At 51.1% G+C, this 15,733-nt stretch overlaps 2 protein-coding genes across 5 annotated transcripts in view; one reads left to right on the top strand and one right to left on the bottom strand.

The window, feature by feature from the left end:
* The first annotated feature begins 8,231 nt into the window (after nt 1-8,231).
* DYNC2I2 (dynein 2 intermediate chain 2) overlaps nt 8,232-15,733 on the top strand; it is a 29,376-nt gene continuing 21,874 nt past the window's right edge. The window contains exon 1 of one of the 4 annotated variants that reach the window (XM_032165319.2): nt 8,232-8,538. In XM_032165319.2, coding sequence (XP_032021210.1) covers nt 8,353-8,538 — 186 coding nt within the window. In that variant the 5' untranslated portion in view covers nt 8,232-8,352. The remainder of the gene's footprint in view (nt 8,539-15,733) is intronic. The other 3 variants (XM_032165320.2, XM_058445968.1, XM_032165321.2) reach the window with 3 other exon arrangements.
* On the bottom strand, nt 10,785-15,492 carry LOC116474249 (vesicle transport through interaction with t-SNAREs homolog 1B-like). Its single transcript, XM_032162678.1, has 4 exons — nt 15,233-15,492; nt 14,859-14,942; nt 14,340-14,533; nt 10,785-10,849 (listed from the first exon to the last, which is right to left on the bottom strand). The coding sequence occupies exons 1-4, from the start codon at nt 15,490-15,492 to the stop codon at nt 10,785-10,787; spliced, it is 603 nt and encodes a 200-aa protein (XP_032018569.1).

The raw sequence follows: 15,733 nt of genomic DNA, 5'->3' as shown, positions 1-15,733 counted from the left end.
GAACAATTGCCTACACAGAACCATATTCATTCATTTAAACAATACTTATAGAGTGTCTAATATATGTGAGGCAGCAGTGATTGTAATCAGTGCTTTGGACAAAATACACAAAATAGGGTAATACTTCCCTAATGAGTTGGCTTTTGAACACAGGCATCAAGGATGTGGGGAGGAGGCATTGTGACCATCAGGGGAAGAATATGCTAAACAGGCTGGGCGTGGTGGCTCATGCCTGTAATCCCAGCACTTTGGAAGGCTGATACCTGAGGTTAGGAGTTCAAGACAAACCTGGCCAACAAGGTGAAACCCTGTTTTTACTAAAAATACAAAAAAAATTAGCCAGATGTGGTGGCGGGCATCTGTAATCCCAGCTATTCGGGAGGCTGAGGCAGGAGAATCGCTTGTACTGGGGTGGTGAAGTTTGCAGTGAGCCAAGACCACGCCATTGCACTCCAGCCTGGGCAAGAAGAACAAAACTCCGTCTCAAAAAAAAAAAAAAAAAAGGCTGGGTGCAGTAGCTCACACTTGTAATTCCAGGTTTTTGAAAGGCCGAGGCAAACGAATCACTTGAGCCCAGGAGTTCAAGACAGCCTTGGCCACATGGTGAAACCCACTCTACAAAAAATACAAAAAATTAACTGGGCGTGATGGCGTGTACCTGTAGTCCCAGCTACTAGGGAGGCTGAGCTGGGAGATCATTTGAGCACTGGATGTCGAAGCTGCAGTGTGCCATGATGGTGCCACTGCATTCCAGCTTGGGCAACAGAGTGAGACCCTGCCTCAAAAAAAAAAAAAAAAAACTATAATAGATATGAACAAAACCTAACTCGGCTAGACAAAATGGAACAAATACATCTACTTGCAGATTAAAAGGAGCCCAAGCCCCATCTCATTCTAGCACACCCTACTCCACTGTCCTGGCAGTAGCAGGTACGGCCATCTGCGGGGGTGCTTGTCCTCAAAAATGTCCCCAGCCAGCCTGTGTCTTTGTCGCTCTATGGAGCTCACACCCACTTTTCTTCCTTCCTCTCCTTCCCTAGTCCCCTGCACTAGGTCAGACAGTCCCCTTTGGGGTACAGGAAACAAAGCAGGAGGAGTTTGAGGTCCCTACACTGCAGCAGAAGAAGAGGAAGGAGTGGGGCCTGAATTGACCATAAAGGATGTGGGGGCCACGTTGTTCCACTGTAATGTCAAGGAGGGGGTGGCCACTGTTTGTCCCAGCCTGGGGCTCCCCCTCTGGTTTCCTATTTGTAGTTACTAGAATGAAAAAAAAAACATGTATTTTCCGGGATAGATAAATAAATAAATAATCCACTGGCAGAGATCAGAGAGGTTTAATCTGGATCATTAAGAATGAATTGGGGCCAGGCACGGCGGCTCACCCCTGTAATCCCAGCACTTTGGGAGGCTGAGGCAGGTAGATCACCCGAGGTCAGGAGTTTGAGACTAGCCTGGCCAAACCCCATCTCTACTAAATATACAAAAATTAGCCAGGTGTGGTGCCCCACGCCTGTAGTCCCAGCTACTCAGGAGACTGAGACACGAGAATTGCTTGAACCTGTGAGGCAGAGACTCTGTCTCAAAAGAAAGAAAAGGCTGGGTGCAGTGGCTCACGCCTGTAGTCTCAGCACTTTGGGAGGCCAAGGCAGGCGGATCACCCGAGAGCAGGAGCTCGAGACCAGCCTGGCTAACATGGTGAAACCTACAAAAATTAGTTGAGCATGGTGGCAGTTGTCTGTAATCCCAGCTACTCTGTAGGCTGATGCAGGCGAATCACTTGAACCTAGGAGGTGAAGGTTGCAGTGAGCCAAGATCGCGCCACTACACTCCAGCCTGGGGGATAGAGTGAGACTCTGCCTGCAAAAATAAAAAATAAATAAAAAATAATAAATAAATAAATAAGCCATGAATGGTGGCGGATGCCTGTAATCCCAGCTACTCAGGAGGCGGAGGCAGGGAGAATTGCTTGAACCCGGGAAGTAGGTTGCAGTGAGCCGAGATCGCGCCATTGCACTCCAGCCTGGGCAACAAGAGCAAAACTCCATCTCAAATAAAACAAAACAAAACACCCAAGACTGTAACACTTGTGTTTTGGAATTATGACTATCCTGCTGCTTTACGTCCAGTATCCATCTGTAGGGCACGCCAGCCTCTCAACACAAAGGGCATGGGCAGATGGTGCTTTCATTATGGCCACCATTGGTTGAGACCCCTTCAGGTTTCAGGCTCTTTTTTTTTTTTCCCCCAAGACGGAGTCTCACTCTGTCGCCCAGGCTGGAGTGCAATGGCACAATCTCGGCTCACTGCAACCTCCGCCTCCCGGGTTCAAGTGATTCTCCTGCCTCAGCCTCCAAAGTAGCTGGGACTATGGGCACATGCAACCATGCCTGGCTAATTTTTTGTATGTTTAGTAGAGATGGGTTTTTTTTTTTTCTTTTTTTTTTTGAGACGGAGTCTCACTCTGTCGCCAGGCTGGATTGCAGGGGTGCAATCTCGGCTCACAGAAACCTCCGCCTCACAGGTCCAAGCGATTCTCCTGCCTCTGCCCCCCTAGTAGCTGGGATTACCGGCACCCGCCACCACGCCCAGCTAATTTTTGTATTTTTAGTAGAGACGGGGTTTCACCATGTTGGCTAGGCTGGTCTCCAACTCCTGACCTCAGGTGATCTGCCTACCTCGGCCTCCCAAAGTGCTGGGATTACAGGCATGAGCCACGGAGCCCGGCCGGCTTTTTTTCGGACATTCATCCCCTGAGGATCAAGTAAGTGTGATTGTTATTAGGACCTGATGCATGGGAGCCTCCAAAGTAGCTGGGACTACAGGTGCCTGACACCACGCCTGGCTAATTTTTTGGTTTGTCTTTTTTTGAGGAGTTTCACTCTTGTCGCCCAGGCTGGAGTGCAATGGCTCGATCTCGGCTCACTCCAACCTCCACTTCCCGGGTTCAAGCGATTCTCCTGCCTCAGACTCCTGAGTAGCTGAGATTACAGGCACCCGCTATGTCACCGGTATAATTTTTGTATTTTTGTAGAGACAGGGTTTCACCATGTTGCCCAGGCTGGTCTTGAACTCCTGACCTCAGGTGATCTGCCCACCTCAGCCTCCCAAATTGCTGGGATTACAGGCGTGAGCCACCATGTAGGGCTGTTTTTTGTTTGTTTGTTTGTTTTTGAGATGGAGTCTCACTCTGTTACCCCGACTGGAGTGCAGTGGGGTAGCAATTCTCCTGCCTCGGCCTCCGGAGTAGCTGGGATTACAGGCATGCACCACCACGTCTGGCTAATTTTTGTATTTTTAGTAGAGACGGGGTTTCACCATGTTTGTCAGGCTGGTCTGGAACTCCTGACCTCAGGTGATCCACCCGCCTTGGCCTCCCAAATTGCTGGGATTACAGGCGTGAAACACCGCGGCCGGCTCCACACAACAACCTCATTATTTTTCGCTCTGTCGCCCAGGCTGGAGTGCAGTGGCGCGCTCTCGGCTCACTGCAAGCTCCGCCTCCCGGGTTCATGCCATTCTCCTGCCTCAGCCTCTCCGAGTAGCTGAGACTACAGGCGCCCGCCACTACGCCCGGCTAATTTTTTTGTATTTTTTGTAGAGACGGGGTTTCACCGTGGTCTCGATCTCCTGACCTCGTGATCCGCCCGCCTCGGCCTCCCAAAGTGCTGGGATTACAAGCGTGAGCCACCGCGCCCGGCTAACAACCTCATTACTAAAACAGTTTTGACCAGGCGCCGTGGCTTTTGCCTGTAATCCCAGCACTTTGGGAGGCTGAGGTGCACAGATCCCGAGGTCAGGATTTCGAGACCAGCCTGGCCAATATGGTGAAACCCCATCTCTACTAAAAATACAAAAATTACCCGGGCGTGGTGGTGCATGCCTGTAGTCCCAGTTACTTGGGAGGCTGAGACAACAGAATCACTTGAACTCAAGAGGTGAAGGTTGCAATGAGCTGAGATTGTGCCACTACACTTGAACCTGGGCGACAGAGCGTGACACCATCTCAAAAACATAAATAAATAAATAAATAATAAAATAAAATTAGACAGCTTTGTCAGGCCAGGCATGGTGGCCCATGCCTGTAATCTCAGTACTTTGGGAGGCTGAGGTAGGTGGATCAGGAGGTCAGGAACTCAAGGCCATCCTGGCTAACATGGTGAAACCCTGTCTCTACTGAACATACAAAAAATTAGTTGGGTGTGGTGGCACGCGTTACTCTGAAGGCTGAGGCAGGAGAATCGCTTGAACCCGGGAGGCAGCGGTTGCAGTGAGCCAAGATCACACCACTGCAGTCCACTCTGGGTGACAGAACAAGACTGTTTAAAAAAAAAAAAAAAAATAGGCAGGGCACAGTGACTCACGCCTGTAATCCCAGAACTTTGGGAGGCCGAGGTGGGCAGATCACGAGGTCAGGAGATCGAGACCATTCTGGCTAACACAGTGAAACCCTGTCTCCACTGAAAATACAAAAAAAACTTAGCTGGGGGTGGTGGGGGGCGCCTGTAGTCCCAGCTACTTGGGAGGCCGAGGCAGGAGAACGGCGTGAACCCAGGAGGCGGAGGTTGCAGTGAGCTGAGATCGTGCCACTGCACTCCAGCCTGGGCGAGAGAGCGAGACTCCGTCTCAATAGAGAAAGTAAAAAAAAAAAATAATAATAATAATACTGAGTTTTGAGGTTTTTTTTTTTTTTTGGACAGGGTCTCACTCTGTCACCCATGCTGGAAGACAGTGGTGCAATCATGGCTCACTGCACTTGACCTCACAGGCCCAAGCGATCCTCCCAACTAAGCCTCCAGAGTAACTGGGCCACAGATGCATGCCACTACACCTGGCTAATTTTTTTTTTTTGAAACGGAGTCTTGCTCTTGTTGCCCAGGCTGGAGTGCAATGTTGCCATCTTGGCTCACTGCCACCTCCACCTCCCGGGTTCAAGTGATTCTCCTGCTTCAGCCTCCGGAGTAGCTGGAATTATAGGCATGTGCCACCACACCTCGCTAATTTTGTATTTTTAGTAGAGACGGGGTTTCACCATGTTGGTCAGGCTGGTCTCGAACTCCTGACCTCAGGTGATCCACCTGTCTCGGCCTCCAAAAGTGCTGGGATTACAGGTGTGAGCCACTGCACCCAGTTCTAATTTTTTAAATTGATTTTGTCTTAGAGACGAGGTGTCCCTATGTTGCCCAGGCTGATCTCGAACTCCTAGGCATCAGCCACCACATCGGACCTTAGTGAGTTTGTGTGGTTTTTTTTTATTTTTATTTTTGAGATGGAGTCTTGCTCTGTCACCAGGGCTGGAGTGCAGTGGTGTGATCTCTGCTCACTGCAAGCTCCGCCTCCCGGGTTCACGCCATTCTCCTGGCTCAGCCTCCCGAGTAGTTGGGACTACAGGTGCTCGCCACCATGCCCGTCTAATTTTTGTATTTTTTAGTAGAGACGGGGTTTCATCGTCTTAGCCAGGATGGTCTCGATCTCCTGACCTCGTGATCCGCCCGCCTCGGCCTCCCAGTTGTGAGTCACCGCGCCGGGCCCCTTAATGAGTTTTTAAAAAGTCCCTTTTTCTTCAGTCTACATTTGAGGAAGGGCCTTTCTAGGTGGTGGTAAACTGAGGCCTGAGGGGTGGGCTTGAAGCAGGTGGAGGCAGAGGCCATGGGGTGGAGAGAGGGTGGGAACAGGGAGGGAATCTTGGGCCCTGAAGGGATTAAATTGTGTTTTCAAATATCTGCTTTAGCCTGGGGAGTGGCTTAGCCTGTATTCCCAGGACTTTAGGAGGCAGAAGTGAGCAGTTCACTTGAACCCAGGACTTCCAGACCAGCCTGGGCAACATGGGGAGACCCCCGCCCCCGTCTCTACAAAAACACAAAAATTAGCTGGGGATGATAGTGCAAGCCTGTAGTCCCAGCTGCTTAGGAGGCTGAGGTGGTTGGATGGCCTGAGCCCAGAGAGGTTGAGGCTGCAGTGAGCCATGATCATACCACTACTCCAGCCTGGGTGACAGAGCCAGACCCTGTCTCAAAAAAAAAAAAAAAAAAAATTAGGCCAGGTGAGGTGGCTAAACTGAGGTCAGGAGTTTCTTTTTTTTTTTTTTTTTTTACGGAGACGGAGTCTTGCTCTGTTGCCCAGGTTGGAGTGCAGTGGCACAATCTTGGCTCACTGCAACCTCTGCCTCCTGGGTTCAAGCAATTCTCCTACCTCAGCCTCCCGAGTAGCTGGGATTACAGGTGCCCGCCACCACGCCCGGCTGATTTGTTTTTGTATTTTAGTAGAGACAGAGTTTCACCATGTTGCCCAGGCTGGTCTCGAACTCCTGAGCTCCGGCAATCCACCTGTCCCGGCCTCCCAAAGTGCTAGGATTACAGGCTTGAGCCACCGCACCTGGTCAAGGTCAGGAGTTTCAAAGCAGCATGGCCAACATGGTGAAATCCCGTCTCTACTAAAAATACAAATAATTGGCCAGGCGTGGTGGCGGTTGCCTGTAATCCCAGCTACTCGAGAGGCTGAGGCAGGAGAATCACTTGAGCCTGAGAGGTGGAGGTTGTAGTGAGCCAAGATAGTGCCACTGCATGCCAGCCTGGACGACAAAGTGAGACTCTGTCTCAAAAAAAACAAACAGGCTGGGCGCAGTGGCCCATGCTTGTAATCCCAGCACTTTGGCAGGCTGAGGCGGGCAGATCATTTGAGGTCAGGAGTTCCAGACCAGCTTGGCCAACATGGCGAAGCCCTTCTCTACTAAAAATACAAAAATTAGCCCAGCGTGGTGGCATGTGCCTGTAATCCCAGCTACTTCGGAGGCTGAGGCATGAGAATCGCTTGAACTGGGGAGGTGGAGTTGCTGTGAGCCGAGATAGTGGCACTGCACTCCACCTTGGGCGACAGAGTGAGACTCTGTCTCAAAAAAAAAAAAAAGTAGCATCTATCCTTCCAGATCATTTTTTAGAATTTTTTTTATTTTATTATTTTGTTGTTGTTATTATTATTATTATTATTATTATTTTGAGACAGGGTCTCACTCTCTTGTCCAGGCTGAAGCACAGCATGGTTCAATCAGGGCTCTCTGCAGCCTCAACTTCCCTGACTCCAGGGATCCTCTCACCTTGGCCTCCGGAGCAGCTGGGACTACAGGTGTGTGCCACCATGCCTGGCTAATTTTAAAATTTTTTTTGTAGAGAGGGAGTCTTGCTATGTTGCCCAGGCAGGTCGCAAACTCCTGGGCTCAAGTGATCCTCTTGCCTTGGCCTTTCAAAGTGCTGGCCATCTCGTCTGGCCTACTATTTTTTTAGAGATAGGGTCTTGCTCTATCACTCAGGCTGTAGTGTAGTGGTGTAATCATAGCTCACTGCAGCCTCAAACTACTGGACTCAAGGGATCCTTACACTTAGCCTGCCGACTAGGTGGGACTACAGGCACGTGCCACCATGCCCAGCTAAGTTTTAAAACTCTATTTTGTAGAGACGGGGCTCTCACTATGTTGCTCAGGCTGGTTTACGAACTCCTGGCTTCAAGCGATCTTCCTGCCTTGGCCTCTCAAAGTACCAGGATTACAGGTGTGAGCAACCGCACCCGGCCTATTTGTTTATTATTTATTTTTTTAGTCCTCAGGTCAGAATCTCCAGTGTTTTTTAATTGCGGTGGGGCGCACGGAATGGCAGAACGACATAATACAGTATAAAAGCAGTTCTTTCCTCAGGGTGAGAACTTAATAACAAAGAGACGTTCTGGGCTCTTTGCCTGACACACAGTAGGCACATTATTTGGTTATTTGCTTTTAATTTCGATTTAATAAGCATGTTTCTGTAGAAGACCTCATTTGGGCCTCCCAGCTTTTTAACCACATTTAGGATCTCCGTAGGAATATTTTTCATCATCATTCTGTTGAGACAGAGACTGAGGATTAAAGGGAGATCACTTGGCTTCGAGGTGACAGCCTGTTCGAGTGGCGCGGTTCTCGGATCTGCTGGAAGCAACAGCCGCTCAGCCGAATTTGCGCCCCCAGGCCCAGAACTCGCGGGCCGGCGACCGCCGCAGGCTGCCGCCCTCTCTTCGCTTTTGCGCTTGGCTGCTCAGCGCCATCTTTGAACCTGGCACCAATGCCTGACTTCCGCAGTTTCCTCGCCCAGGAGTAGCGCGCCTACCCCGAGCGTGCTTTTTCTGGGGATCGGGTATGCAAAACCGGTCATGCTTCTCTCTCTGGCCGGGAAGAATCATTACTTTTCTTTCTTCCAGGCCTTGCAGGAGGCGCTGCGACCAATTCAAACATGGCGCTGCCGGCCTCACGTTTCCCGTTTTCCGCTAATGGCGGCGTAGGGGCGGAGGTCGCGCCTGAGTGCGTCCGTACAAGAGGGCGGCACCGTCTCCATGGCAACCCGCGCGCAGCCCCGGCCACTCAGCCCGGCGGGAAGCGCGGGTGTTGCGGCGCTGGCGACAGGCGGGGTTGCCAGCGGCCCGGGGCCGGGGCGGCCAGGGCTGCTGCAGGACGAGACTCTGGGTGTGGCGTCCGTGCCTTCGCAGTGGAGGGCCGTCCAGGGCATCCGCGGGGAGACGGTGAGGGCGCGGGCCCCGCGCGGAGCGACGCGGGCGGGAAGGCGCGGGCGCAGCGCGGCAGCCGGGTGGGTTCGGGCGTCCCACCGTTTGCCTTTACAGTTTATTCCACAGAAACTGACCCAGAGGATACTCTCGGCCCATTTTTTAACAACAAAAAGTGGAAAAACAAAACACCTCCAAGGATCCCACGTTTTGAAGGATTTTGTGTGAACTGCAGTTTTTAAGCATTTCAAACTAACAACTTTTTTTGGTTTTGTTTTCGTTTTTTCTTTTTTTTGAGACAGGGTCTCGCTCTGTCGCCCAGGCTGGAGTGCAGTGGTGCGATCTCGGCTCACTGCAGCCTCAGCACCTGGTGCTCGAGCGATCCTCCCACCTGCGCATCCACAGTATCTGGGACCTCAGGCGCGCGCCACCACGCTGGCTGTTTATTTATTTATTATCTTGTAGAGATGGGGTCTCCCTGTGTTGCCCTGGCTGGTTTCCAACTCCTGGGCTTAAGCTGTCCTCCTTCCTCGGCCTACCAAAGTGCTGGGTTTACAGGCGTGAGCCACCGCGTTCAGGCTAACTTTTTTTTTCTTTTTTTTTCTTGAGACAGTCTCGCTCTGTCGTCCAGGCTGGAGCGCAGTGGCGCGAACTCGGCTCACTGCAAACTCCGCCTCCTGGGTTCACGCCGTTCTCCTGCCCCAGCCTCCCGAGTAGCTGGGACTACAGGCACCCGCCACCACGCCTGGCTAATTTTTTTGTATTTTTTAGTAGAGACGGGGTTTCACTGTGTTAGCCAGGATAGTTTCCATCTCCTGACCTCGTGATCCGCCCACCTCGGCCTCCCAAAGTGCTGGGATTACGCGTGAGCCACTGCGCCCGGCCTTCTTTTTTTACTTTTTTTTGAGACAGTCTCACTCGGTCGCCCAGACTGGCGTGCAGTAGCGCCAGCTACTTGGTTTCTTTTTTTTTTTTTTTGAGACGGAGTCTCGCTCTGTCGCCCAGGCTGGAGTGCAATGGCGCGATCTCTGCTCACTGCAAGCTCCGCCTCCCGGGTTTATCCCATTCCCCTGCCCCAGCCTCCCTAGTAGCTGGGACTACAGGCGCCCGCCACCACGCCCTGCTAATTTTTTGTATTTTTTTTTTTTTTTTTTTTTTAGTAGAGACGGGGTTTCACCTTGTTAGCCAGGATGGCCTCGATCTCCTGACATTGTGATCCACCCGCCTCGGCCTCCCAAAGTGCTGGGATTACAGGTGTGAGCCACCGCGCCGGCCCAGGCTAACTTTTAAATGACCAAACTGCATCGTAAATTCTAGATAAGCCAGTTTTCCAGGTGTTTAATCAAACACGCACAAAAGTAGGTGCTCTGATGAGATGAGGGGCGGGGCTGCCGCGTGCTCAAGGCCTCTCCCAAGTGGTCTGTGTGGACTTTGAGCTTGAGCACCTGCTGTGTGCCAGGAGCTGTTCAAGGGTTGGGGACTCATCAGAAAAGAAGACAGACATCTCTCCCTCCTCGAGCTTACATGGGACAGTGGCAAGGGCTGTAACATTAACAGTATATTTAATAAGTAAATTATGCAGTGTGTTAGAAGTTGAATAGTGCCATGGACAAAAGAAAAAGCTGAGAGATTGGAAGGACTGGGTTGGGGATTGAGAGGGTGGTTTGCCGGGTGGGTTACGGTGAGAGGGTGACCTTTTAGCAAAGATTTGGAGGAGTGAGCATGGGCTAAGTGGATACTTGGGGTAGAGTCATCTAAGGAGATGAAAAGTCAAGTGCAAAGTAGGGTGCCCTGGCATTGTGCCTGTATTCCCAGCTACTTGAGCAGCTGAGGCGGGAGGATCCGTTGAGCCCAGGAGTTGGAGGCTGCAGTGAGCTATGATCGCACCACTGTGTTCCAGCTTGGGTAACAGTGAGACCCTGACTCTACAGGGGAAAAAAAAGGTCAGTGCAAAGGCCCTAGGGCAAATCTGTCTGTTTGAGGAGGCAGGTGGGGCTGGAGAAGAGTGAGGGGTTGGGAAGAGTGGTCCCAGGTGAGGTCAGAGAGGGTAACTAAAGGAAAGGCAGGTCAGGTGGGGGCTGTCAGTATTGTAAGGACTTATGTTTTTCCTCTGAAAATGAGCAGCATTGGGTGCTGCACATGTCCCAGAAGAGACTACTGAGGCTTAGCTTGCTGCACGAACCTGCAGAGAGCCCAGATCCTCCCCAAGGCCAGTGAGGTTTCCATGAAGTCTTACTCTTGCGGACAGATTTCTTACCTCAGGCCTAAAAGTCTGCACAGCTGAAGCCAGGATCTGATCTGGCTTTCAGGCACTTCCCACTTTGCTGTGCTGTATGGGAGCGGTTCTCAGGGAAAGGCAGGGCACTAGGTGGTTTAGTTAACTGTCTGTCCTTATCGCAGGTCAATTGATGATTTAGATGCACTGGCTTTTAAGCAATACTCAAAATAGCTCTTGCTGAACATTTTGTTTTTGTTTTTTGTTTTTTTTTTTTTTTGAGACGGAGTCTCGCTCTGTCACCCAGGCTAGAGTGCAGTGGCGCAATCTCGGTTCACCGCAAGCTCTGCCTCCTGGGTTCACGCCATTCTCCTGCCTCAGCCTCCCGAGTAGCTGGGACTACAGGCACCCGCCACCACGCCTGGTCAATTTTTTGTATTTTTAGTAGAGACAGGGTTTCACTGTGTTGGCCAGGACGGTCTCCATCTCCTGACTTCGTGATCCGCCCGTCACGGCCTCCCAAAGGGATTGCAGGCGTGAGCCACCACGCCTGGCCTTGCTGAACATTTTTAGAAGACTCTAGGTTGGGGCTAGGCACGGTGGCTCACACCTGTAATCCCAGCATTTTGGGAGGCTGAGGCTGGTGGGTCACCTGAGGTCAGGAGTTCGAGACCAGCCTGGCCAATATGGTGAAACCGCATCTCTACTAAAAATACCAAAAATTAGCCGGGTGTGGTGGTGCATGCCCGCAATCCCAGCTACTCTGGAGGCTTAGGTGGGAGAACCGCTTGAACCTGGGAGGCGAAGTTGCAGTGAGCCGACATTGTGCTACTGCACTCCAGCCTGGGTTACAGTGAGACTCTGTACATAAAAAATAATAATAAAAATAAAAAGTAGACTTTAGGTTAGGAATCATTGATTCAGTTTAATACTTTTGTTTTTTTTTCTAGTACAGAGAATGAGATTGAGTCTGGCTAATTTTCTTGTAGATAGCTTTAACCTGTAGAATCCCAAGAAAATGATTCTAATACTTGGGTGCGAAGGCTTTCATCTGTGAGGATGGTTCACTCGAAACAGCCAGCTCTCTTACCTAAGGAGATTCTTTTATGTTGTAAGAATGTTTCAAGGGCCAGAAGAAGGTGGTAAGTTACTTCTTTCATCCCTTCCCTTTCTTTTGTCCCCTTCCCACTCTTCCCTTCCCTGGCTCCCTTCCTTCCTTCCTTCTTTCCACAGGGTCTTGCTCTGTCTCCCAGGTAGGAGTGTAGTAGTGCCATCTTGGCTCACTGCAACCTCCAAGTTCCAGGCTCAAGCCATCCTCTTGCCTCAGCCTTCTGTGTAGCAGGGATTACAGACACATACCATTGTGCCCAGGTGATTTTTAAATTTTTATTTTATTTTATTTATTTTTTTGTGTGAGATGGAGCCTCTTGCCAGGCTGGAGTGCAGTGGTGCCATCTCGGCTCACTGCAGCCTCCGCCTCCTGGGTTCAAGCGATTCTCCTGTTTCAGCCTCCTGAGTAGCTGGGACTACAGGCATGCCCCACCACGCCCAGCTAATTTTTGTATATATATTTTTTGAGACGGAGTCTTGCTCTGTTGCCCAGACTGGAGTGCAGTGGCGTGATCTCGGCTCCCCACAACCTCCGCCGCCTGGGTTCAAGTGATTCTTTTGCCTCAGCCTCCTGAGTAGCTGGGACTACAGGCACGTGCCACCATACCCGGCTAATTTTTGTATTTTTAGTAGAGACAGAGTTTCACTATGTTGGCCAGGTGGGTCTTGAACTCCTGACCTTGTGATCCACCTGCCTTGGCCTCCCAAAGTACTGGGATTATAGGCATGGGCCACCATGCCTGGCCTGACAAAGCTGTCTAATTTAATTTAATTTAATTTTATTTTATTTTATTTATTTTTTTTTGAGACGGAGTCTCGCTCTTTCACCCAGGCTGGAGTGCAGTGGCGCGATCTCGGCTCACTGCAGGCTCCGCCCCCCAGGGTTCACGCCATTCTCCTGCCTCAGCCTCCCGAGCAGCTGGGACTACAGGCGCCTGCCACCTCGCCTGGCTAATTTTTTGTATTTTTAGTAGAGACGGGGTTTCACCGTGTTAGCCAGGATGGTCTCGATCTCCTGACCTCGCGATCTGCCCGCCACGGCCTCCCAAAGTGCTGGGATTACAGGCGTGAGCCACCGCGCCCGGCCTTTATTTTATTTTTATTTATTATTATAGTGGCGCGATCTCAGCTCACTGCAAACTCCGCCTCCTGGGTTCACGCCATTCTCCTGTCTCAGCCTCCCGAGTAGCTGGGACTACAGGTGCCTATCACCACAGCTGATTTTTTGTATTTTTAGTAGAGATGGGGTTTCACTGTGTTGGCCAGGATAGTCTCAATCTCATGACCTCGTGATCCACCTGCCTTGGCCTCCCAAATTGCTGGGATTACAGGCGTGAGCCACCGCGCCTGGCCTGGCCTTTTTTTTTGGAGACAGAGTCTCGTTCTGTGGCCTAGGCTGGAGTGCAATGGCGTGATCTCAGCTCACTGCAACTTCCGCCTCCTGGCTTCAAGCGATTCTCCTGCCTCAGCCTCCTGAGTAGCTGGGACTACAGGTGCATGTCAGTACGCCTGGCTAATTTTTTTTTTTTTTTTTTTTTTTTAAGTAGAGGTGGGGTTTCTCCGTGTTAGCCAGGATAGTCTTTATCTCCTGACCTCGTGATCCGCCTGCCTCGGCCTCCCAAAGTGCTGGGATTACGGGTGTGAGCCACCGTGCCCTGCCCAGTTTTTTTTTATTTTTAGTAGAGATGGGGTTTCACCATATTGGCCAGGTTGGTTTTGAACTCCCGACCTTTCACCATGTTGGCCAGGCTGGTCTCAAACTCCTGGCCTCAAGTCATCTGCCTGCCTCGGCCTCCCGGGTTCAAGTGATTCTCCTGCCTCAGCTCCCGAGTAGCTGGAATTACAGGCATGTGCCACCATGCCTGGCTAATTTAGTATTTTTAGTAGTGAGGGAGTTTCTCCATGTTGGTTAGGCTGGTCTCGAACTCCCGACCTCAGGTGATCCACTTGCCTGGGCCTCCCAAAGTGCTGGGATTACAGGCGTGAGCCACTGTGCCCGGCCTCGTTTTTTTGTTTGTTTGTTTTTTTGAGACGGAATTTCGTTCTTGTTGCCCAGGCTAGAGTGCAATGGCACAATCTCGGGTCACTGCAGCCTCCACCTCCCGGATTCAAGCGATTTTCCTCCATCAGCCTCCCGAGTACCTGGGAGTACAGGTGTGCACCACAGCACCTGGCCAACTCTTGGTACTTTCTTTTTTTTTTTTTTGAGATGAAGTTTCGCTCTTGTTCCCCAGGCTGGAGTTCAGTGGCACAATCTCAGCTCAGTGCAACCTCTGCTTCCTGGGTTCAAGCGATTCTCCTGCCTCAGCCTCCTAAGTAGCTGGGATTACAAGTGCCTGCCACCATGCCCACCTAATTTTTGTATTTTTAGTAGAGACGAAGTTTCACCATGTTGGCCAGGCTGGTCTCAAAACTCCTGACCTCAGGTGATCTGCCCGCCTTGGCCTCCCAAAGTGCTGCGATTACAGGCGTGAGCCACTGCACCCGGCCCGACTCTTGGTACTTTCTAATTGGTCTTGTTCCTCTGGTTCTTGTGTGATTTCTGAGCCAATCTGGTCAGTTTCTGTGCCAGTCTGATGAGAATGTTCAGTACTTTGGGTCGCCTGGATCAGTCTTCCAGTGCCTTGTAGAAGCATTGCCTGTTGAGATTGTAGCCAGTCCACGTGCTCATTCTCTGCAGCACATGTGCTATGTTTCTTTCCTTTTTTCTTGTCTTTTTTTTTTTTTTTTCTGAGATGAAGTTTTACTCAGTTACCCAGGCTGGAGTGCAGTGGTGCTATCTCAGCTCACTGCAACCTCTGCCTCCTGGGTTCAAGCAATTCTCCTGCCTCAGCCTCCTGAGTAGCTGGGATTACAGGCACCTGCCACCATATTCAGCTAATTTTTTATATTTTTAGTAGAGATGGGTTTCACTGTGTTGGCCAGGCTGGTCTCAAACTCCTGACCTTGGATGATCTGCCCGCCTCGGCCTCCCAAAATTCTGGGATTACAGGCATGAGCCACCGTGCCTGGCTGTGTGCCATATTTCGTGTCTCCTCGGCCTCCAGGTGTGGCTCTCCAAGGTGTGCTTCTCACCTCCTGATAGTTTGGCAAGGTCCTTCCAGTAGTGTTTTTTGAGACAGTCTCAATCTGTCGCTCAGGCTTGAGTGCAGTGGTATGATCTTGGCTCACTGCGACCTCTGCCTCCCCGGTTTAAGCGATTCTCCTGCCTCAGCCTCCCGAGAACCTGGGATTACAGCCGCGCGCCACCACGGCCGGTTAATGTTTGTATTTTTAGTAGAGATGGGGTTTCACCATGTTGGTTAGGCTGGTCTTGAACTCCTGACCTCAAGTGATCTGCCCACCTCGACCTCCTAAAGTGCTGTGACTACAGGTGTGAGCTACTACCCCCGGCCCTTCTGGTAGTTTTGAAGCTTAGACATCATGGGGTTACAGAAAGATAGAGGTGCATAATGTAGTTCCTCCTCCATCTCTGCCAGCTTTTTGTTTCCTTCCTGTTGCTTTTCATCAGAATCTCTGATCAGCTTCTCTTTGGTCCCCACTGCACCCAGCAGCCGTTTGGGCACTCCTTGTAGGCCTTCATAGAGACAGTGAAAGATCTCATGCCGCTTCCTGACATGCTCCGAGGAGGGGGCAGAGGTGGCCATGGCACAGGCTGTGCTCAAGCATCGGCCACAGATTCTGGGTGCTGGGTGTGCTCCTAGCCTGACAGAACCGCACCCAGCCCCTTAGCCGTCATGATGACCACTGCGCCACTGCTGCCTGGTGCTTTTTGAGTTAACTTTTTGTTCTTTATACAAGTAATCTATGGGCTGGCGTGGTGGCTCATGCATGTAATCCCAGCAATTCGGGAGGCTGAGGCGGGTGGATCACCTGAGGTCAGGAGTT

This window comes from Hylobates moloch, unplaced genomic scaffold, assembly GCF_009828535.3.
Source record: "Hylobates moloch isolate HMO894 unplaced genomic scaffold, HMol_V3 SCAFFOLD_10, whole genome shotgun sequence".
Classification (NCBI taxonomy): domain Eukaryota; kingdom Metazoa; phylum Chordata; class Mammalia; order Primates; family Hylobatidae; genus Hylobates; species Hylobates moloch.
Note: the sequence above shows the minus strand (reverse complement) of the source record. Positions and strands in the feature narration are given on the sequence as shown.

Excerpts from the sequence above, each read along its gene's own strand:
- LOC116474249 (XM_032162678.1), bottom strand. The coding sequence starts at position 15,492 with ATGGCCACCTCTGCCCCCTCCTCGGAGCATGTCAGGAAGCGGCATGAG. Across the intron at positions 14,943-15,232 it reads AACTACCAGAAGGGCCGGGG|GACCTTGCCAAACTATCAGG; the intron begins GTAGTAGCTCAC and ends CACTACTGGAAG. Across the intron at positions 14,534-14,858 it reads GACACGAAATATGGCACACA|CACATGTGCTGCAGAGAATG; the intron begins GCCAGGCACGGT and ends AAAGAAACATAG.